We start from the raw sequence: 24528 nt of genomic DNA on the forward strand, positions 1-24528 counted from the left end.
ACCAGGAAATCCAGCCAAGAACAAAAGCAGATGAGGTTGAAGATCAGCAGAAATGTTTAAGCAAGGTGTCTGTGCTGAGGAGAAGCCACCCACAGCACAGGACTACAGTCCATGCTGCAGGAAGGACCAGAGGCAGGCAACATAATGCAGGCAGGGCTGGCTGCCCCAGCCAGAGCTGGAACAGACTTCCTGGTCCCCCGTGAGAAAGCAGCCCAGTGGGACCAGTGTATTCGACTGCCATCACAGCACCAGAGCCCCCAGGGGGAGTGTGGCAGGCCAGGAGGGCACGAGGAGGGGGCAGTGAGGGCTGCAGATGTTTCCTGCTTGCTGAATGTGAGCTGCAGAGAGGATATAAATGTTGGTGCTGCGAGCTAAGCCTTGCCTCATATCACGCCTTGCTTTTATAACCTCTTCTTTTTAATATCCTGTTGAGACAAACAGCCTGTGCAAGTGTGGTGGGGGATCTGCCGAGCAGCTGAGCTTTTTAGAGGATTTCATTCTGAAAGGTGCTCTCAGAAATTCAGTATTGCAGGAAGTGCTGGGCCACTAAATTGTTCCTGTCCCAACACTGAGTCCCTCAGGAGCAACCGAGAGATGTGACATAGCCACAGGGTCTGGGTCAGGCACTTGGGTTCAGTGGTAACAGACCATGGAGAGCTGATTGCATCAGGACAGGGAGATGATATGACAAGTGCTGAAATGGTTGGTCCAAGGAGTCATAGGGTGCCATGAACATCTCCCATGTGATCTCCTTGAATGCCACTGGGGCACTCTAACACTTTTGTCTCACATGGCACACATGGTGATGAATGTAGGCATGGGGTAGATCAAACATGGCTTCACGTATGGTGGCACTGCTGGCCACCATGAGCCTGTGTCATAAGTGCACTCCTGGCTGCAGCGGTGTTACCTCTCCTTCTGTATCTCCCACCAGTCAAAGAGATGACATTGCTGCAGGTATTTTTCCTTCCCTTCTCAGCACATAGCCCTGCTTCCAGAGGGTGTTTTTCGATGTCCAGAAGCACATGGGGCCGAGGCCCACAAGGAACAAGAGCCTCTGCTTTACTTACAGCCGTGTCCCCTGATGACTGATGCCTGGCACAGTTTCCCCCTTGAACTGTGAATCATGCCCTGTTTCTGTAGGAGGTGCTTTTGAGGCAGACACATGATCATCCCTCACGCAGTCTGTCACCTTTATCCCACCTCCAGCTGAAAATAGGAATGCAGACAAGGGGGATGGCATGGGCTAAGGTGCCACCTCTTCTTGCACCATCAGCACCCATACTGGGAAGGGAGGTGCCCAGTAGCACAATGCCCATATGGGCTTTGCCATAAAAGCTCTAAACCATGGGGTGAATTTTCAGCCTCACAGGTTTTCCCCAGCACCCCTCAGCATCCCAGCCAGCCCCATGGTCTGGTTGTAGTAGGACCAAATCCTGCTCCCTACTATGGGCTGATTACCATTCTGAGTGGGGGAGGTGATGGGGGGAATCTCACTTGCCCCATCTCCCACAGTCACCAACACCACCATCAAGGTCTGGTGAACCATCCCTTCCCCTCAGCAGGAGCTGGTGCAGCCTCAGCTGCCCTGGTGAGGAACTGGGCTGACTGGGAGCGACCAGCAGGAAGGGCACTTCCTACTCCCCTGTCCCCAGTTATCCACGCCAGGTTCTGTGCTGGTGTCTGTCTCAGAAAAAGCCCCACTCTTTGAATAAAACATTTAATTCTAACTCCTCATTCCTGTCACTTGGGCGACAACCTTCTTTTGCAGGGCACACTAAGCTTTTTGACTGCTTTCACCACGGGGCAACAGGCCCTGGGTGCTGGATTCCCACAGCCCATCTCCACAGGGTGGTGCCACCCGGGGGACAGCGGAGTCTGTCCCCCACCAGAGCTGCACAGGGCTCAGTTTGGGTCGCTCTGTCCTAACAGTGACATGCAGTGGCGGCAGGCTGCAATGGAGGCTGGAGGTACCCTTGTGCTACAGCCCCTAACAGGCTTCTGTAGCCGTACCTTTATTGTTATTTACTAAAGGGTCAATGCTTTATCTCGCTAGTGAATTCTGCCCTTGTTTCCCACCGCATCCTCTCCTCCTAGCTCCGTTCTGTCGCGGCTGTGAGCGCACACACAGACCCACCACAGCCCTGTCTGTGGAGACCTGGCTGACTGAAGCTGCCACTGCTTTTCCTAGGGCACGGCCAACCAGGTACTGCTGCATCTCCCGGGGCGAGAGGCGAGGCTGGCACAAACGGGGGGATTCCTGTGGGGTACATGCCCCGTGTCCCACTCAGCCCATTTCTGGGGATCTCAACACCTGCCTGTGATGGAATTCCTGGCAGGAAGGGACCTTCTCCCCCGCCCTCAGTCCCTGTCCGCAGGCGGGCAGGGCGCAGCACCCACCCAGCCCTTGCACATTCTTCTGCACTGCTTACCTGAGGCTGCTGGCCGATCAAGAAGCTCATGTCTAAGCAGTCCCATTTAAACCCACAATCAAATTACAGGAACAAAATTAGAAGCCAGACTGGAGCCACTTTAAAAGTTGCCCCTTATTTAATAATTCTGTCGCAGTTATTTTTTCCTCTTATCACCATTTATTCTCATTCTGGGGCTGATCTGTAATAATAGAGGAGGTTCATTTGTGCTCCCCCTCCTCTTTCCAATGTCTAGTCTTTCTGTGTGGATTTAATTTCTGCCTTGTGAAAAGGCATTAGGATAAATAAAACGAAGATGCAGTACTACAGGGATCTACGTTAATGGGATGGCATCGCACTCACCCCTTTCACAACCTGCCCTTTCCCGTATGACAGGAGTGAATCAAACGGCTGGAATCCCTATTTCAGCCCTGCCCCATGCCTTTAGGTATCAAGCTGTCAAGTGTAGAAGAAGAAATTGCAGAACAGCTCTTTCTTTAAAAGCAACGCCGTGCAAAAGCAGGAGCCCGGAGGATGCGCTGGGGCGGTTTGGGAGCGCCGTGTCCCCTCTAGTGGGGTCTGTGGAGAATTGATGGAGCAAAGGAGAAGAGAGCCTAAGCTTCTCAGCCGATGGGGGAAAAGAGGGGATAGTCTCCCCCTTCCTCCCTGCTCCTGCCATCCCTGCTCCACGAGGCCAACAGTGCAGGCATGGATATGTGGGGTGGCAGGGATGCGCAGCCCCAGCTGGGAGCTGGCTTGCACTGAAGCAGCCGGGGGAAATACTGTTGTAATAATTTGCCTATTAATTAAATATGTGACTTGATGAGAGGTTGGATTCATTCACCTGGCTGGATTTTCATCTGTTTCCAGATATTGCTGGGATAAAAATAAATGCATTCATTTTTCTTGCCAACCCTCCAGCATTTTAGCAAAAACTATTTTTAGAACCCTCATAAAATAAATCTATAGCCATTCTACAGCAGGCAAACACTACTGTGTGCTTACCAGCTGCTGTCCCCCAAACTGCTGCTGAAATCTGCCTGTATTCAAAAAACCTCCAAAACAGTTTATGCATCATTTTGGTGACACACCTGAATTCCTGTTTTCTGTGAACAAAGCATGGCCCCAACTAATGTACTTAGGCAGACTTTGCTAGACTAATGTACTAGGCTAGACTTGTCAGGAACTATGGCAGGCGTCACACAGCCTAGAAGCTGCTTTGGGGTGGTGCACAGTCCCAGCGCAGCCCGATCCTGCCTGTGCAGAAGAGTTGCCTGTTGGCATAGGGGCCGAGACACTGGAGCCCTCCATGAAGGTAATTCAGGTTGGATGCAGCTTTCAGGGTTGGAACTAGATAATCTTAGAAGTTTATTATGACCAAACCCACTCTGTGATTCTACAATTTTTGGCCAGGAAGACGCTTTCCCGACTGGGGAACCTCCTGCATGGCCAGGCCCCTTGCTGAGCAAAGGCAAGGGCTGACAGCTAGGAAGGAGTCAGTGCCAGGGGATGATCCAGATGGCTTCTCACTCTTCCCTGTGCCTTACCTGCACCCAGTATTGCTCTGCCAAGTTCCCTTGTGGAAACAGCCATACTGGCTTCAGCTGTGAGCAGGCTCACTGCTGGTGGAACGCTTGGACAGAGGTGTTTAAGGTGCCCAGGAGGCTCAAAGGCTTCATCCTGCAGCTCAGGGAGCTGGACACAGGGAAATAAATTGTGATCTGGGGGTGTGCAGCAACCAAATCTGACAGCAGCATGGTGCTCAGGCCCTGCAAGCCAGGAAACAAACCAGGGTCAAGTGCTGGATGGGGCTCACCATCCCACCACTCTTAGGAATCATCATGTGCTGGTCCTTCCCCCATGCATGACCTCACTACCAGAGTCTTCCTTCCACTGTGTTTGCAGGTTATTTTCCTTACCTCTGTACTTATCAGAGCTTCTGCTGGGGGTACTCATGAGGCAGAAGTGGCCATGGCACATGATTGAACACAGGGGCTCAGTATCCAGCAGGACAAGCAATCTCACTCCTGGGCAGCTACCAAGAACCAAACCTTGGGTAGACATAAGTAATAATCTCCTTTCCAGACGGGGTCTTGAGCTGGGGGATTTGCATGGACTGAGCTGTTTAGCCTCCATTTTAGGCTTGAGCTCCAAGTGAGTGTGAGAATCCTTAAATAAAGTCAAAGCAGAAAGGCAGGTGGATATCAGGCAAGCATTCAAATATCACAACGCTACAAAGGAAGTGATAGCCACACCTTGCTCCATTCACAGCTCCAGTCATTTACACATCAAGTAGGTGAATTCGAGAGTGCAGAAATAGACCTGTAAATATATGGAGATCCTGCTTTTTCAGTAGTTCATTTTCAAAGCACATAAACTCCTTAGCATGCATTTGGGGTCACACTCCATTTTACAGCCCTGCCCCACTTCCCAAAACTAACAGTTTCAGTTTGCTAGCTTTCCTTGGCAAGTGAAGCATAAAATGCAAGTAAACACCTAACTTGTAATGTTGTCACCACTTTCATCTTGCAGCTAATTACTAATGCAAATTATGTACATATCTAAAAATGTCTTCAGTACATTCCTGCTACTTGTGTTTCTTATTTTTAAAGTATATGTGGCAAATATTTCCATATTTATACTTCTACATTCCACTACCCACATCCAAACTTTAAGATAGGATATCCCTGTGATCAAAGGCAACGAGGCAAACTGGAGCAGAGCCACTCCTCTTGTAAAAGATGAATTTATGATCTTCAGTGACAAGTCTTGTTGTACATCTTGATTTTTCATCTTACCTCAGGCCAGCAACCCCTTACCACATGCTTTGCCATCAGCTCACTTCTGGTTTGTGAAATAATTTCTCTTGATTTCTTGAGTGCTGCATGAGAGATAATTCTTTAAGGTTCCTGTCCAAGTACTAATCTGAGGGAATGGTGTCCAGCTTGGAAAAAAAGTACTTGCATTTCAAGGACAAGCTTTAGTAAAAGGAGGGATACCAAAACTTTAAAGTACCCCATATTGTGTAGATCCAAGCTTTCCAACCAGACTTCCCTCCAGCTGGTGCTGCAGTTCTCCTTACCTTGGTAAGCTGTGTTATTTGCACACTAGACATTCCAAACCTTTCTCTCACCATTTCCCTTTACCTCTAGAGCTGACCGGCTCTTGAATTTTCCCACCCCAAAGCTCTTCAGCTGAATTTTGCTGTTTCTAGCTGTATCATTCTTTTCTAGCTCTTACTGTTCCTTGTGCTGTAGGCTGTCATTCCAGCCATGTGCCCTTGCTCTCCACACTGGTCTGTCCATCATCTCCCCGGAAACCTGAAGGCTCCATGCATTTCCATCTGCTGCCACTAACACCAGAAGGCAGTTGCTGCACACATCTGTGTGCTGTTCTGGTCTTACCAGTCCCACTAAGCGTGTGTCTCTTCAGCTCCTGTAGCACCTCATCCTTTCACAAGTTTCATTTGTGTTTCCCACAAAACATAAATCCCCCGAAGAAGGCTTCAAGGCAACATGGCTGTGCTGCCATGCTCAAAGACTGCAGGATGGGTTGATGGCCAACTGGCCAAAAGAACCCAACAAAATGACAGATATGCCAAGGAGACCCAAGAAATTACCCATTTAAAAGCAGTTGACCCTGAGCCTTAGGATTCTGCAGGCTCAAGTTTTAATGGATGCTAACAAAACAGGTGTTCCTGAAAATGTCTGCCCATACATTAATTCCAGATGTTTTTATTGCATTTAAACTTGTTTTCATCCCACTGAAAAAGCTGCTGGAAGGGCTGGGAATTTGGGGAACCACAATGACCACAGGAAGCATTTCAGACAGACTGGCACATCAGTTCAGCACAAACAGTTGCAGTGACCTTAAAAAGGTAACTTTTAGAAAGAAAGGCCAGCATTGGTTTAATCCAAGTGAAACCAGATGATGACATTTCTCTTGTTTGGACCCATTTTTCCAAGATCAACACATATGAATTCACATTTTCTATTTCCATTTCACAATCAGATACAAACAGGGACTTCCTTGTGATGGTTGCAAATATTTTATTATAGAGTCTTATCAACAAATTCTCTGAAAATCAGTTTTTCAGAACTAAAATCTAATCTGGCAGGGTTCAGTAAGTAACAAGATGAACTCAGCCATGGCAAACAAAATATTACTAAGTTACTTTAAATAAATTTTATCACAACAACCTCAGGAAGAGCGTGTCCTGGAGATTTAGGCAGTTTATCTTGGATTTTTATTAATATTTTGGATTCTTTTTGTTATACTCTGGACTCTGGTACACAGCTGTCTTCGTTTTTATGTTAGAGTGGGATAGATCTTTGTGTGCCTTTATGCCTGTGATTCTTGTCTTATTTTATAGTGCTGTAATAAAAATAGCATCATCAGCATTCAGTGCTCACCACAGTACATTTAAGCAACTGGTCATTGCACTGAAATAGAACTTCTAGAGAAATTGAGATTATTTCCAGGCAGTAATTGCTCACAAAAGGTCTAGCTCCCAAGTATTTTCAGCCATTCCTTTTCTGTTCATCACCTCCTATGACATTTATTAAAGTAATTTGATCAGCTTATGTTGCACACAGTAGGACATTCAGAATTCCATCTTGACCTTCACAGCAGCACCTAATACTGCTGGAAGATAATACAAAACCCCTTCCCCTTGTACATACAATCAACATTCTCAGCTTGCAGCTACTTGTTGACAAACACTCACCAGTTTCAGTTAAATACAAGGAAACCTAAGAACACTGAAACATTTGAAAATAAACATTACTGTATTTTTCATGTATTTTGGATTGTTTACCTCATCTTACTAATAACTCTTGATTTCCAGGGCTAAATTGAACATAATTTTTAAAAAAAGCAATATAATGTCTTAACATTAATCAAATATAACATTTAATTTTTTTTATTGTGCAAAACATAAGCAGTAAGTCTTATTAGTACAACAAGCAGAAAAAGCAAGGGATATTTAAAACAATATTCACATCCAGCGTGCAATTTTTATTCCTATTTCCAACTTTTGATGCGGAATCTACAATTCCCATCAGTAAGTGCTATCTGAAAGTACTAATAGTTTGTTTCACCTTTTATTATTTGGAGGAGCCTCAAAATTTATTTTGTGTTAGGTTTTTATGGACAACTAAAATAGCTGTTTAAGTTGATAAATACAAAATAAGACACTGAAAAGGGTGAAAAATAACCAACATGCTGAAGGCAACCACCTAAATGGTGGCATGACTTATAATTTATAGCTTATATTAAAAAATGGAATTGATAATTCTGATTTTTCACTTTCAACTTACAATTTTAGCAAATAACCCAAAATTTTGTTTTACAGTTCTGGCATCTGCTAATTGAAAAAGTAATTTAATTCAATACTTATTTTTAATTAAAATATTTATCTTGTTAGATATGAAGTGCTACCCATCAAGGCAGTCACAAAAACTGTCTGATGTTTACATAGCACCATATAGATAAATATCTCCTTCAGTAAGGGAGATTATGTTCTGCTGGGGAACATAATCACATTATATTTTAGGTATCTTTGCCTTCCACAAAATAAACATGTTCAATGATTCCTTAATTTGAGAAAAAAATGCATGTAATTCAAGCTTTAAGACAGTGTAGTCATTAATTCAAATTCTTTTTTTATAAAAGTATCAAGAACTCTTCAGTAGTCAATTGAATATTCAAAAACAGATCAATAGTTTTATGTAAACTTGTTAAAAAACAAACCACCACATTATTTGGCTTTAAAGTGACAAAGTATTTTTCTTAATATCATTTACTAGGCATGTGAAGTACTAATATCAAACTATAATTCAGAAAGTAGCAGAGACTGGACTATCTCTGATATTGAAATACTCAATTAAAATATATTAAAAAATCTCCAAAAACATGTAATTGTAATTCATTACAGTGGTATTGTTCGTTCCAATAATAATCCTTCCTATAAGGAGGCTGAATGTTAAATAAAATACATTAAGCTGTTGTAGTTCTCAATTAGAGAACATCAGTATTCTGCCTCTTCCTCTCCTTCAGCTTGAATTCACTAAAATATGGACTAGGCTTTCTACTAAAAAAAATGGGAAATCTGCTCACTATCCAGGTGGATATCTCCTAGCCCTAATCAAAATCTTACCATCTTATCCACAATTGTTATATTTAAACTAGTAACAAATCTTGCAGTAAAGTGTTAAAAATAGGTGGAGTAACAAGCCATCTTCTGTATTTTAAATCACAGAAATCTACACATCAAAATATTTATGGAAGCATGAGTGCTGGTGACATCATTGACTCTCAGAAACTGAGTCTTCCGCAAACGTTGCACAGATGGAAAAGGATGCCTTGAGATAAATGTAAATAAAATCTAACAGAAGATAGATTTCCTAATATTGAGCCCAAATTTCTTATAAAGTAACAAACATATTTCAGTGACAGACACTGCTCATTATTTTGGTCCCATCCCTTTCCCAAAATCAGTTTCATAAACTGTTACCACTCCAATTAAAAAATAAACCTTCTTAAAATATTGTGTATGGAGTTCTGGGTTCCAAAAATAAAAATACATATGCAGTTTCATATTCTTGCTATGAAACATCAGCTAAAAAGTACGAACATCCATAAAGAAACCAAATTGCATTTTGTACATTGTATCTCTACTGATACAGTTCTCCATGTTGTAAAATTCAGCATTTTTAGTGAGTTCAACGTGCAAAGTTCAATTAAATTTTGAAGACAATTCCAGTTTCAAAAGTTACATGTAATTTTGTATCTGACAGGACAATTAAAAAAAAGCTGTACAAAGTTAGCTTCAAACCTCTTCATTCCCCTCAAAAATAGGCACTCAGTGGTTTAAGTGTGCAAATGGCTTCTTAGAAGAAACAGTGTGCAAACAGAGCCTGTTCCATCAGCTCTGCATTCTTTAGTGATTTCCTAGAGAGTATTGCCATTAAATGCTATCTATGACTTTGTAAAGAACAGAGGACATTCAGTCCACAGAGTCACAGATGTCTTTCACTTTCTCATTGAAGTCTCCAGGTTGATCAGCGTACACATAATGACCTGCACCAAGGATAGCCTGGAGGATAAAGGTGAAGAAGCACATCAGTATCACAAAAATGTAACAAACAAATAAATACTGGGACAGGTGAAGAACCTGGCATTTACACATTACCTAAGAGTTGGCATCATACAACCTAAAAAACACTCTAAACATAAGGAATACCAAAATATTCTTATCCTTGTAAAGAAACTTTCTTGCACAGGAAAAGAAAGTAAAACTACTGCTTATTCAACTGCTCACCTTGTTGGAAAATATCCACCACTGAAGACTGCACAAGTCACTGCACAACAGATTTAGTAGACATATATCAAATACGCATATCAAATTTCTGATGCATCCTGATTCCCTTCACTCCACTATAGCCTAGTGAATGAAATAGCCTACTTCTAGAATTTGTTATTCTCTGTAAAAATGCTACAAAGTAAACTATCACCACAGTGTATAGCAAAGGTACTTGATGTGTTTTCTATTTTACAGTCAGTCCAAGACTAATCTTTATTTAAAACTATTTTCCCCTCCTTAAAGTCTCCTCCCCCCTCTCTTTAGTCTCTAACTGAATCCCCTACAAGTATAGCTATGTTATTGTGTTGAAAACTTCCAGAAACTCAAAAGTAAAAATTACTTAGGAATAAATGCATGTAACTAAACCACTGAACCTCTGTGCGTTTTACCACGCACGGCACTGCCAGTCCACATCTCGGTCTCATTAGACCCCTTGCCCTCCTATGGGTTCTTGAATGTGCCTACAATTTTACCACTCCAAATTACCTTTTAGAATCTGTATTTGGCTTGGCAAAATTCTAACCTGGAATACAATACAAATTTCCACAGTCCCTTCTAAAAGTCCCTGACCAGAGTGGAAAAAATCTCCCTGAGTAGTATAAGCTTATCCCAGCAGTATCCGGTATTCTCTTAAACAGTGACTTTGTGTTACAACTCCCTCTCTCTGGTTAAGCAGTTAAGTGACACTTTCACTCTGGATGTCAACATTTTATGAAATGTATCTGTGCTCTTTAACGCACTTATAACAGTCAGATAACAATGTCTTTTCTCTGAGTTCCAGCTCTAAATACAGCTGTATCAAGTTATGAAATTTTATTTGAATGACTTGTTATAGTGTACTATCCACATTACATATTGTACACTTCTGTCCAGATAGCTCCAGACATCAGTAACATCACAGCTGGTGTGTTCAAACGTTTTCTCACCTCACAGCATTTTAACGTGTATGCATATTCAATTATCACAGCTGACTGATGTGAAAATGTGTGAAGAATACTTTTAAATTAGTTTGTTTTTATAGAAATCAACAACAAAAAGATGCAGTGTGCACGTTCACATCAAGTTGTGAGTACACACATTTTAAATAACAATATCATACCTCTAAACAAAAATGTCTGGGGTAGTAAGACAACACTAAATATTTTTTTAATTACTTAAAGAAAGATGCTCACAAGAACCTACGCACCAGGTACAAACTACTCTCTTATCAGAGGAACAAATGCATTATATAGACAGATGAAGAGAGTTTTTGAGAGCCTCCCCACCATAAGATATATATATATATATATATATATATATATATATGTATGTATATATGGAGACTGGTCTGGTTTGAAACACAGTGACCACAACACCTACTTCTACTAGCACACTGTGGAACAAAATAAAGAATCACCTTGCTCACATATCTACTTTGCCTTCTAGTGCTACAGTAGGTTTTGTTTTTAGACTCAACACTTTTGTCTAGGTTTTCTCTGATGTAACACTTGTTTTCTCTCTCTCCGTTACAGAAAACAGAACTTAGTACCCCAGGCTCTAAATCAAAAGTGACAGTGTTTCCACAGCTGGTATGAAAAAACAAAGTCATAGAATAGTTTGGGTCAGAAAGGACCTTAAAACGAATCTAGTTCCAACCCCCCTGCCGTGGGCAGGGACACCTCCCCATAGACCAGGTTGCTCAGGGCCCCATCCAGCCTGGCCACCCAGATATGACTTAAACAAATCCACACAAAAAACAAACAACTGCTTTACAAGTCACACTTACTATTGTCTTCACATAGGAATTTGGTCTCAGAGACTGGATAGTGCTGCCAGAATTACCATCTATACAGGAACGTGCTCCATACACCACCGTGATAGGAATGTCTCGATCCATTTGTGAAATCCGTTGCAGCATTGGTCTTTTTGCCCATCCATAAGGAATTGTCATGTTCTTGAAAGCTGTTTCACCGCTTCAAGACATTCAAAAGGGTAAAAACAATTTCAATTGCCATTGGATCTGCTTCTTCTTTAAAATGGAATATCTGTGCCTTTTGGTAGCATAAAGTACATGAGGTTGTGAATTTTTATAATTAAGGAAAGTAAGTTTCCAAGGTTTACATATAATTTTCAACAGAAAGAGCCCATGACTGAATAGCACTTAAAAGAATGAAATGCCTTATTTTTAAAGTTTTTAAAGAAATCTTTTACACATTAAAATTCTCCAACAATTATTCAATTAAATGCAGTTTCCAAACTCTCACAGAATTAACACAAACTGAGAATAAATATATAGAATTAGGATACTTTTTACATTCTGGAAGTCAGAAAAAGTGCAATGGTACCTGTTTCTTCGAAATAATAAATGCCACAATTAAAAAAAATAAAATAATAGCATGCACACTGCTGACATGGCCATTGGAGGGAGTAGCAGGCACTCACTAAATGAACAAGAGACTTCGAACCATACACTGGGAAATTCATACTCACCTGGGTGACTGTACATTGCAATGATAGATATATTCAGCCACAGTGTTATCATCAAACATTGATGAATATTTTCGCTTGAAATCTGGTCTTAAACGTTGAACAAGGCTTAATCCTGTTAAAACAGAAAACACTATTAGAGGGGGAATGTGTATAAATTACTTTATCAGATTGCCTAATGCTTTTCATTAGAGCCCTCAGAAACTTGTGGCTTCTAAACCTGTATTTGGTTTTACCACTTGCAAGTCTTAGGAAACACAATGGAATTACACTTAACAGGAATGAAATATACTGTAAAGAAATAAACTAAAGAATTTTATGCTGCTCCCCCCACTGAATACATATAGGGAATGTTTGACTAAGGTCACTACAGCAACAGAAGAAACCTACAATGGGGACCAGCAAAAGGGCTAAGGTGTCTTTTTGTCACCAGTTTAGTCTCACATGATACCAATATATTCTCCTTGCTCTGGCAGCACTGGGTAGGTTAAGTGCACAACACCTTTCAGAACCAGAAGGCACTGTTGAAAAAGCTGCGATGTTTTTCTTGCTTAAGACTGTCTTCTCTTACAGAACAGTCTGCTTCTGAAGCTAGTTCATCTAACTAGTGTGCGGTTGAAAGAACAGAAGTCCATGATGAAAAACAGGTGCAGAAATCTTAACATAAGGCACAAGTACTGGTATAAATGAAGAGATTTAATGCTGAAAACCATTGTCCTCATGCTCTCCTAAGAAGTCAGTAGAGAAGTGGGTCTCTTCAGGGGCCAGTTCAGGCTTTCTAAACTTAAGCGTCTTTTCTGAATAATTTAAGGAAGGAGCCTCTTCTACATTGACCAGATGGATCTTTGGGACAAGACCCTTGCCACAAGGCTAATCTTAGTTTAAGAGTATTAGCTATTCCTAATATCTGATCTAAACTTTTGAGTTTGAAGTCATTAGCCCCTGTCCTATCACTACAGACCATTGTAAAAAGTTGCTCTCCAGTTCTCTTGTAGGCCACCTTTAGGTACAGGAAGGCTCCTACAAGGTCTCCCCAAAGCCTCCTCTTCTAAATCCCAACTCTTTCATCTTGTCTTCACAGGACAGGTGCTCCAGCCCTCTGATCATCTTCATGTCCCTGCTCTCAACTGTCTCCAGTGGGAATGTCTCCAACATTCTTATACTGGGGCCCCAGAGCTGGAAGCAGTATTCCATGTGGGGTCTTATGAGAGCAGAGTAGAGGGGGAGAATCACCTCCCTCAATCTGCTGGCCAGGTTGTTTTTGATGCAGCCCAGGATGTGGTTGGCCTTCTGGGCCGCAAGTATGCACCGCTGGGTCATTTTGGCTTCTCATCAACCAACATCCCAGGTCTTTCTCCTCGGGGCTGCTCTCAATCTATTCTCCGTTCAGAGGTGGTCAGGATTGCCCTGACCCAGGTTCAGGACCTTGCACACGGCCTTGCTAAATTTCATGAGGCTGGAATGGGCTCACCTCTCAAGCCTGTCCATGTCCCACTGGCTGGCATCCCTCCCCTACAGCTTTTTGGCCACACAGCTTGGTGCCATCAGCAGACTTGCTGAGGGCATACTCGATCCCACTGTCTGCTGCTGACAAAGATGCGGAACAGCCGATCCCAACACTGAGCCACGAGGAACGACACTCAGCACTGGTCTCCACGTGGACACCACGCTGATCAAGTGTGACTATTCATGGTTATGTTTCCCCTTTTCCAGACGGTTGGAACTTCATACTGTTGTTAATCTGTGCAATTATGATGATGTCACTTCTTCCCACCCAGTCCTGGGCAAAGACCTGCTATTATTTATGCAGACCTTGTCACAGTGATCTAAGCTTTCGTAACCTTGAGATTATTGCAACACACCCTTATGTATGCTTTAAACAGATTAAAAAAACTAATACAGTGCAAGAGAAAATAATTCCCTTATGAAACAGTGATTTAACTCCCAAAACAATGAAGATTTTGGAAAAGTATGGCAATTGGCTCTGCTCTATTTTCCCTACATAGAGTACAATTGCTGGACTTCTTTTTCTGTGTTTGGAATTTTTGAATACAAGTGAACACAGCTGGCTTGGAATAAGAGTACTTGGAAGAAAGAGACTAACTCTGTGTCTTGCCCTGCTGTCAGCACAGGGGCCATGGCATGAAGTGCTACCAAATTTGAGCCTTCACTTTGTTTTGATAAGAAGTGCTCTGTCTGTGGATCCAATTCCAAAACATTTTTCCCCTGGGAATTTACAGGGCAGGATGAAACAAAGATTCAAGGAACCTTGGAACAAATTTTAGAATGAAATCAGACTGTAAATCATTGTTGTAATATTTATTGAAGAAATCCTGAATTGTCTGACTGATGTTTTCCACAGTGTCTATGAAAATACTATAAGGAGTTCTAACAGTGAAGACACTGAGTTCCACAAAAAGGGGGTGGTCACAGTGACATTTCTGTTATTGTGACAAATTTTCAGGCATTCAGCTCTAAGAAGAGAATTCAGAAATCCAACCTAAGCACCAAACCCCCACCAAACTGTGAGACTCCTGGGTGACTGTTCTGGTTAAGTGAAGGAAAACACGCAAATCATCTACCTGGAAACCACTCCAAGAAAAAAATATCTCTGGATTCTGTCTCTCCCAGTTTTAAGTATTCACCTGTGGGTCTGATTAAAGATCCATGTGATACTATTGTGATATGCCACAGAACTTGGCTCACATTTGAACTCATACCTTTGAACAAGAGCAATTTGCTTTACAGTGAGGTTCAAACCACTATGTCTGCCCATCAGTGTAAGCACATTTGCATGTGGAAGGAAACCAGGGTTCAGTTCAATGCCTTCATCAGGTTAGGTCTGATGCCAACTTGCAGCACAGTGTTTAGACCTACCCTTCTCCAAGAACTATGTTTCACCTGTCAAGAACTTAAGTTGGTGAAGGAAAACTTTTTTTACCAAGGCAGAGAAACAAATGAAAAATTTTTTAAAGGCATTGCCCTCCATGGCAACCTATAAGTGAGGCTAGGTTTGGGGACACCTTGCCAAGACAGTCTGCTTCTGCAGCATGGTTTGACTACACTTATTGCTAAGGAAGAAAATTTCAGCTTTGAATTTTCCCATGTGGATTGATTTATGTATGTTCTTGTTATGGGGTAGAACACATTAAATCAGTGCATATCACTCAATATTTTCCAGGTTGTTTTGTTAACCAAATTAGCATTTTACTTTAAAAAAAATCTGTTTGTATAAAACATGTTGCTTGTCTGAAAAACTAAATTTGTCACACTATTGAAAAGAAACAAACAAATCAGCATATGTAGCATATTAAAATATATCTTCTATAGAAATAGATTTAGGAAACAGATGTGGTTTAAATGTAAACAAAGCCTAGAAATCTCACGAGTTTATCTTCAGACTGAATACCAAAAACGATGAAGAGGTGAGTTAATTATAACTTGTGAGGGGCCTGAAGGATATCTGTTTCCAAGCCTCTCCAGAAGATACTTCTGTAGTACAGAGAGTAACAGATAGATAACCTCTTTCTCCTCTGGAAGGAACACATAGAATGACTTTCAGATTTTATTATGCCCTTCTCCCCATTCCCATACACCCTCTGTATTCCAGACTCCAACGCAGCTGAACTAAAACCATAGCATTTTTGGTCAGGCCCACTTAGCCCTAGTATTAGGGTATAGAAAGTTTATTTACCATTCCATCAGTGCTGTTGAAGAAATGGAAATATGAACTGCCACCATAAAGCAGGACACCAGTGAGGCCCACAAGATTTGCCAGAGTAATAAGCAAATGGCTAATGGAAAAAATTCAGTTTCAACTTTTTTAAACTCAGACCAAAGATTTTTGCATTTATGAGAGACTGACTTATAATGTTAAGGGAATTTGGAAATCCCATTTGTTCATCAAACTGGAATTAGAAGGGAGGCTAAATGGACTGTGATCAGAGGCAATCAGAAAAAAAACTTTCACATTCATGCCTCTTTGTCAGGGTTCCCCAACAGACATTTGCATAATCCAACTCAATAAAAGTGAAGCCTGTACAGATCACATAGTATAGCTTGTTGTAAACTATTGTACTAGTATTTTTAATAGCAAGGGTTTGCCTTCTTCCCTAAAGAGTTCAAACTTTCTTCAACCTCTCCCACTTTCCCCTTCAACTTTTTCCTCTGTGGGTGATACAGACTTACAAAAAAGTTTATCATAATGTGCTGTCTGCTCCATGTTTATGTTTAACCAAAATAGAAATGGCATTTAAGGGTAGCTAAAACTCACCAAAGGGTCCTGCTATTCTTAGCCCAGCTAATGGATTAAATGGACTCAATATAGCTCCTAGTGCTTTGATCCAGATTGGAATTGGTCTTTCGTGTTCAGCATTGTCAGGCCTCTCTGGAAAACCCCATGGCTCCACTAAGATAAGATGCTTGACCCTGTTGGCAAAAAAGGTTCAGCGTTTTAAAGTACAGTAGCTTTTCTTCAACTGAGCATGATGAAAATGTGCTGTTTCACAGATACAAATATATAGCCTACTTTAGTCACTTCTATCACAGAGTTTCTGATTCATAAACTGTTTTTATTTCAGTTACTAATTAGAGTGAATTGCACCTGATCATATGAATGAACCAGAAACATGGAAGCATGTGTCACAAAGAGAAACTCAGTATTTTACAGATACTCACCATCACAAACATTTGAAAGAAAGGATAGTCTTGTTTCTGTTTTTAAAAATAGCCTAATCTAAATGCTCAGTCAACATTTTTTGCAGGAACAGTTTAATTTGACAGAGAAGAGGATAATTGCATCTGTTTCATTAAAGTGAAGTTTCTAGAAGTCTAAGATCTCTGTTCAAAGAAGAGACACAATTTAACTGAAAAATCATCTCATCAAAGTAAAATTTGAACTAAAAAAGGCAGAATAAGACTAGAAGTAGTCTTCTAAATTTATTGATTTTAGGTCATGAAAGAAAACATCAGAGAGGCAATTTGTAAAACTATTACTCAAAGGAATATCAGTAAAGAGAGCATTATAGGAGTTTCCAGCACATGCAACTATTGATCACTTCATGCTGTGGGCCCCCCTCAAGCAAAATTCTAATTCATCCTGGTGGATTAGAATTGTCCCTTTCTCTTTAATTGTCCCTTTTCCATTTAATCCCATAATAACACCTACTCTTAACTGTCCTAGATAGTCGTGATTTCTGAAAGAAAGTGACTCCTAACTGTAGTTTTCCATTTAAAGATGATTTTCCATGTCAGCTTCCTCATTATCATTCTCTACAACTACCTGTCAGGAGGCTGTAGCAAGGTGGGCGTTGGTCTTTTATCCCAAGTAGCAAGCAATAGGACATGAGGAAACAACCTCAAGGAGGTTTAGACTGGATATTAGGAAAAATTTCTTCACTGAAAGGGCTGTCAAGCACTGGAACAGGCTGTCTTGTTCAATCTGGTCTAGTTGGAGGTGTCCCTGTCGATGGCACGGCAGTTGGAACTAGATGATACTTTAGGTCCCTTCTGACCTATACCTGTATTTTATGATACTATGCCCAAGGAAGTGCTTAAGGACACAGGTTACTGGTGGACTCAGAAGTGATGGGTTAACAATTGGACTAGATCCTAAAAGCCTTATCTAACCTAAATCCACCTATGGTTTTATATTTTTATTTTAACTTTTTATCTTTACTTTTTCCTTCATTAATTCCTTCACTGTTAAAGCCACGAGAATATATTAACACAGAAGAGTTATCAGTATCTAAAATGATGAAGAAGTGATCCCAAAAGTTATTTCTGGGTTATGATCAGCTGGGAAACCAAAACCCTGTGCTTGGAATGAAGGGTTGGAAAGGATTAACCTCACAAAGATGTTTCTTGGTTGTTGGCTCATCTATGAGCATACTCACACCCTGCAGCAAACAGCAACAGTAAGAGAGGACAGGGTAGAATCTAACTGTACAAACCAAGCAGGAGAGACCAGAGGCACAGCAATGCAAGCAATGAGAAGCCATTCAGCCACACATTCTGAGCACAAACTGTGGCATTAAGTATAATACAGCAAATAAATGCATAAAAATAGAGCTAGCTTTTCTTGATGTTTCCTTTCTTAATACTTCCTGTTTGGCATTTCTCCTTTTGGTAATGAAGCCTAAAACATAACCCTGGATAATGGGAAGTTGACCATGAGAATCACTCCAGAAGTAAATGTCCAGAAATTGCAGTATTTGAAAATCATAGCCCACTTCAACTTGGCAGTATGCTAAATGGGAATCTTTTTAGATTAGTAGCCTCGGATTTTCCATGAAGGACTCTGGTACAGTGTAGCAAATTAAAGGATCATCTATGCTTTGAGAAACAGATCTACTTTCCTAACAATATGTATCCAGAATCCCTTAAGCCTCTAATGCATTGTTAGATAACCTGGCTGAAAGCTGTGCTATATTTATCACTTGATTCAATGCTCTTTTAAGACCCTAACAGTAAATTTGCTATTTTGGTGGTCTTAGTTCAATTGCAGAGAAACATTAGTAATGGGAGAGCACAAACTGAACTATCTCCAAACTAACTAACCCCAACTTAAGCACAGTGAGGCATGAAAATAAAGCATCACTTTTGATGTAAGTTAGAAGTGGGCAAAACCAATATCCCATCCCATAGTGCCATTTACAGATATTTTGGGAAAAGAGGCAAGGAACTTATAAGTGATCCCTACAAAAAGCTAACTACAGTTAGCCAGAAGTTGGCTTATAACAAAAAGGATAGTAGGTTTATACCCCTAAAGCAGAGGACTGCATTTTTTTATTGCAATTCTGGATTTAGAAGCACACCTACTTTCACACATAATTTCCAGCCACTTGTACTAACTGTTGTCCACTTAGAAAGGAAAAGGCAAAGTGTTTTAGGAGAAAATAATGCATGAAATTACTTCAAATATATCCAAGTGAGAAACAAAGAAACAGTAAAACTTGTCACAAATAGAAAATAATATGTTTAATATAATACAGAATTTGCTATATGATAAGAGTTAAGCTTATATTCAGTTTTTCATATGAGAGCACTGTGTTATCCCAACAAAAGCACTGTCCTTTTTTGATACAGAATTGCCTCAGTTGGTGACATCCTAGCTCAGCAGGTGATATATAACCAGACTTAAAACCAGATATATAAAAGAAACAAATTACTACTTTAAGGAGAAAAAAAAAATATTAACTGTTGGACACAACATGGTTCAGAAAATGCTGATGAAATACAATTAGAGAACTGCTGCAGATGGGTTGTCTTGGAAAGAAATATGAAGTGGCATACAGACAATTTAAATCAGAGTCATTAAAATAATTTTTACATTATTCTGCTGGCACCAGGCTGACTGCTAGTATATAGGCATAAATTACCTAGGGGAATTATATTCATCAGTTTCAATGTTATCCATAAGAGTGGGAAGTTTGTCAGGAACAGGCCTATTTTCCCTTCACCAAACAATCTTTGAGACAAAACATTCACCCATAAAAATATTCACCGCTATTTCACCTTATAACACGGCAAGGAGATACTGAACTGAAGCGGTATGGAAAAGTACACAGAAAATCATGTTTACCATATCTACCTATTTCATTTACCTGGAAACAAACCATACAATTAATACTTTGGTCTTAAAATTCAGTATCATCTCTTTAAATCATCACAGTCATCTACATAAAGATTATAGATAAAGAGCTTGATGAAAGAAAATCTGTATTAAAATCAATAGTCGAATACTATTTGGAATAGTAAATAAAGGAATCCTTTTATTTCACATACCTTGCTGGATATTTTAAGGAGTAAGCAGCAGCCAGGAATCCACCTAGGTTGTGTCCAAGCAAAATCATCTTTTCTAGCCCCACCTCCTTTCTCCATTCTTCTATGGATTCCACAAACTGATTTTCAGCTTCCCGAGCATCAGTGTCAAAGTGTGGTCTACTGCTACGTCCAAATCCCAAGAGGTCGAAAGCATGAACGGTCCTGTTCCCACAGAGATCTTCAAAGTTGAGAGCCCACAGTCCAACACCTCCTCCAAACCCATGCAGGAGAACAAGGGGAGTTTTATTTGAAAGGTCTGGAGAGAACGTCAGAGTCCATATTTTATTTCCATTAGAAATATACACGTATCGTTTATTGTATATGCTTGCAACACCTGGAGAAAAAATGGGAAAAAATTATGTTGCTAGACACGCCTGACAAAATATAAAGTACACTCTACTGAAACCACTGTTTTAAATAGGAGCTCCTTTCAAAGGAGAGAGCTTCTAATCAAATATCTACTTAAGTGAAAAATGAATGTAATTTGAACCTGTTTATTTCAGTGTAAAAGACATACTGAAAAACTTCTTTCATTATATTTAATGTAAATCTATAGAAAATCTGGTTGTATCTATGAAACTTACTAAAAACCAAAGACTTACATTTTAGCATTTTGTCCTCAGCCTCTTTAAGGTGTAGCAGTGATGTGGGACACCAGGCAGGAAGCCAGCTGAATAACCATCCAAACCTAAAACAGCAATACAGAATAAAAATGTCTTGAGTAGCATGGTAATTTTTGGCACTGAAGCTTTGAAGACATTTATTTTGCTGCTCTTCATAAGAGAGCCCACATTAAGCACATGGTGTGAAGAACATGATTTTGCAGTGGGAGGGAATTAATTTTTTCCTGACTTTTTATAAAGTGGCATCACAAACAGGGGCATTCTTCAAAGGGTAAACAGTTTTTCCACCATGTCCTCCTATCACAGCATACTGATCTGGAGACATGAGCCCTCACATCGACCCAACAAGCTTGGCAGGATATGTAACAATCACTGGAGTTTCCAGCCTCTTCTCAAGTTCCTTTGGAAGTCTGCCTGCACAAGCATAACCTTGCATGAACCTATTATTTCCAAAAAAGCAGTAAGCTCTATGTTCACCAGCCTAACCTGAACTGATTATTACTCCACATTTAAAAGTGAAAAATAAGCAGGTTTTTCCAGCGAAACAAAAACCTAAGACCTTAATTATGAACTTAGAAACAAAGTCTCAGAGGAAAACAAACAAGCAATTCCCTCAACAGAACAGCTTTTCCAGCTGTCAGTTACTATCTTGGTACTGCCAGCTCGACCGTGAGAGCAGGGGGAATGACTCAGCTGGCAGCACTGCTTCACCCAGTGCTGCAAAGGATACGGCAATTTGGTACAGCTCTTCCTGGGTGCTAATTTAGCCCTTGTTTTTAAGATGGAATCTTGTTTTTCCATCTCTCACCTGGTTTTGAAGTGGCTTAGACTACCAGTGCAAAGCTGCCACTGCACGACCATTCCTCACAAGGAAGAGGATGTCAGTCACCAAATCAACTTTCTCTAGCATTCCTTTTCTACACTGAACTGCTTTCCAGTTACAGAATTTTCATGACTGAACACTGACAGTATTAGTTATACAACAACCAATACTGAAAGACTATTAGTTTACTAATGTCCAGTTTTTCAGTGTGCACAACACATCAGTAAGGCCCCACAGGCTCTTTATCCAAAGGATCTTCCCCACACATTCCAAGGGGCTGACCTACTACAACTGCATGGCTCCCTAAGTTTATCATATGACATGGTAGGTTTTCTGGGAATGCACAATGCAACTGCAAGCAGCATTATTCAGATTCATAGAAACCTGTGAGGGGACATTAAGACAAAAAAGCCCCAAACCATATCTGACCAGAAAGGATTAATCACCCAATCAAACAGGCCCACTGCTATTTAGTATTATTTACTCCTCTACACTGATATCTGGCTGTTCTGTAAATAACCTTCCTGACCCACCAGATCACTGGAATTGTTATAAGGAGGGACCATGGGAACTGTTATCACTATTTTAATTGAGGGGCTGGGAACAGATGGTTGCACATCCTTCCATGCCATGAGCTCATGCAAGCTACGAAACGAAGGAATTTAGCACCTTATAGGAAAATGGGCATCCAAGTATTCTGCTTCTACATTAAACTATGCATTTATTTAAAAGATTTTTAAGAAGTTAAAGCTGGGACAAGCCAAAAGTATTTTTACCCACAAGTCACTGTGAAATCCGAGTTCAACAATAACACTAATTGTGTCCAGTGCTATGAATTACTCTGGTAAATTATTAAACAACAGCTAGGTCATCACTCTTCTGAGTCAAGCTTTCTGCTAGTAATATGCTCAACTAGGCATTTTCATTCTTAACTCTTAGGTCAGAAACAAAACCAGTCACTATTTCCCCTGAGCTGAAACTCTGTGTACTGTTTTGTCTCAGAAAAACCACTGAATCAACAAATAAAATACTTTAAAGATTATATTTATTTATTTACAGAAATGTAAAGCTGCAACACATCAACAAGAAAACAGTGCAGGGATATGGCCACAATGAAATAGAAGTGACATCTACAGATCACAGTCCCAGAATTGTATTTCCTAGTCCTACGAAGGCACCTGGATACTTAGGAAAATTATTTAGGAAAATGCATCAGAATGGGAAAGTTGCCCACTCCTTTGGTTAGTTATAAGAATTGTTTGCAAATACCTAGATTTTAATTCAGAAGAGACATTGCATACATGTATAGTTTGACAAATACAGTTAGCAAGCTGAAGCTTTTAAAATTAAAGCTATGTTTACAATTCTGTCCTATTGTACTTGCTGAACTAAAAGAGTAGACAGTGATGGCTTTCAGGTAAAAAAGTAAGCATTTTCTAGAAACGTTATTTTAGAAAGAAAATATTTAGTTGCCTATATTCAAGACTTAATCCTTTGTTTGTCTCCTTCCAAAAATGATTTACCACATTGCTAGATGTTTTCCACACATAGAGAATAAACATCTATTTAATCTATTCGAATAATTTTTCTGATAGCTTTGGAAAGCTATAGTTGTATCACTTCTTTTGTACATCTGTGCTAAATGTATCTTCTAAATGCATACAGGAACATCCAATGCTTACATGGTCTATCATTTTTATTTCTGTGATATAAAGCTGTAAGTGCTACATAATGTCAAAAATGAAGCAATGGGCCTTTCAAAACAGTGTGCATACCAGCAATGGAGATGAGTTATGAAAGAAAACAAAAGATTCCAGCAGTAGTTTCACACTGTGAGATACCCACTGCCAGAAGAGGCAGACCCCACACTGTTCTCATCACCCACCACTTCCCCTGCACTCTGTTCCCACCTGTCCTTTTACACAAAGTCAAGAGCAGAATCTTGTATTTCAAGGAGTTAAAAGTTTCAGGTCCACTGGCCTCAGCTACTTGCTATTCCAGAAAGTGTGAAATAAATCTGGCAACTGACAGCCCAAATTGTTATCATTTTTTACCAAATATATTTACAGGTGTTACACATTGAATTACCAAGGCACATAACCAGTGGAATTTAACCTGTGTATTTGTTTGAAGCCATGTAGTAACACAAACCAGTGTTCACATCCATGCTAAAATAATCAATAACCAGGAGTAGGGCAAAGCATCGCATAGGGTGATTCCTCGCATCTTCAATTTGGGGTATGTTACGTTTTTCACATCCATCTGCAAATGTCTGGAGTAACAGAGGCTGGAAAAATCAGAGGCTAGAGGGCTGCTGGCCTGCCAGGCATTCAAAGGAGTCACTCTCTTTGCCGACAGACCTCCACACAGACTTCCACACTCCTAACACACCTAGGGAATGAGACCAGAAGGTAAGGGAAAGCCCTGGAAACACCCACTGAACGACCTTAGTGAAAGTCAAAGTGATTAGTGTGAGACTAGAAGATTAGTGGGGACTATCAGTAGCCTATGCTGATGATCAAATACAGTAATAAATAATGCAAACAAAAGGAACACATGCACAAACATCTGACAAAGCGGAGCTGCAAGCACCATGTGCAGGGGCCAAGCCACCAGGCAGGATCTAACACAGTGGTGGGTTGGAGCAAGTGTTCTGAGACCCTGGTTGCAAGCATAAGAAAGGATAAAAATATATAATTATTACTATATTTTGACACTTGATGAGTGAATGAACATTGTTTTAAGTGTAGCTCAGGACAATACTGCTTGTCCTTAGCTGCTTGAATGTTAATTTGAATCAAGAACTTGCTGTCACAGCATGGCTTGAATTCCCCGGGGGTAACTTTCAAAAGAACTATGAATCAAGTAGAGGCAGAGGTACTGTGAGCCTGACACAACCATTCACCTCCACTATTCAGATCAAACCAAATGAAGAACGTGGCAAATTGGTTGTACCACAGTTACCTTTCTGTCAGCTTCATTAACCCTATTCAGCTTGGTGAGAATTGATTCCATGCA

At 40.5% G+C, this 24528-nt stretch overlaps 1 protein-coding gene across 1 annotated transcript in view; it reads right to left on the bottom strand.

Moving 5' to 3' along the window:
* Positions 1-6440: 6440 nt before the first annotated feature.
* ABHD5 (abhydrolase domain containing 5, lysophosphatidic acid acyltransferase) overlaps positions 6441-24528 on the bottom strand; it is a 28100-nt gene continuing 10012 nt past the window's right edge. Inside the window, exons 2-7 of the mRNA XM_058832001.1 lie at positions 20667-20752; positions 20026-20398; positions 16514-16668; positions 12244-12355; positions 11540-11726; positions 6441-9507 (exon numbers count right to left, since the gene is read on the bottom strand). Coding sequence (XP_058687984.1) covers positions 9418-9507; positions 11540-11726; positions 12244-12355; positions 16514-16668; positions 20026-20398; positions 20667-20752 — 1003 coding nt within the window. The 3' untranslated portion in view covers positions 6441-9417. The remainder of the gene's footprint in view (positions 9508-11539; positions 11727-12243; positions 12356-16513; positions 16669-20025; positions 20399-20666; positions 20753-24528) is intronic.

Source organism: Poecile atricapillus, chromosome 2 (assembly GCF_030490865.1).
Source record: "Poecile atricapillus isolate bPoeAtr1 chromosome 2, bPoeAtr1.hap1, whole genome shotgun sequence".
NCBI lineage: Eukaryota > Metazoa > Chordata > Aves > Passeriformes > Paridae > Poecile > Poecile atricapillus.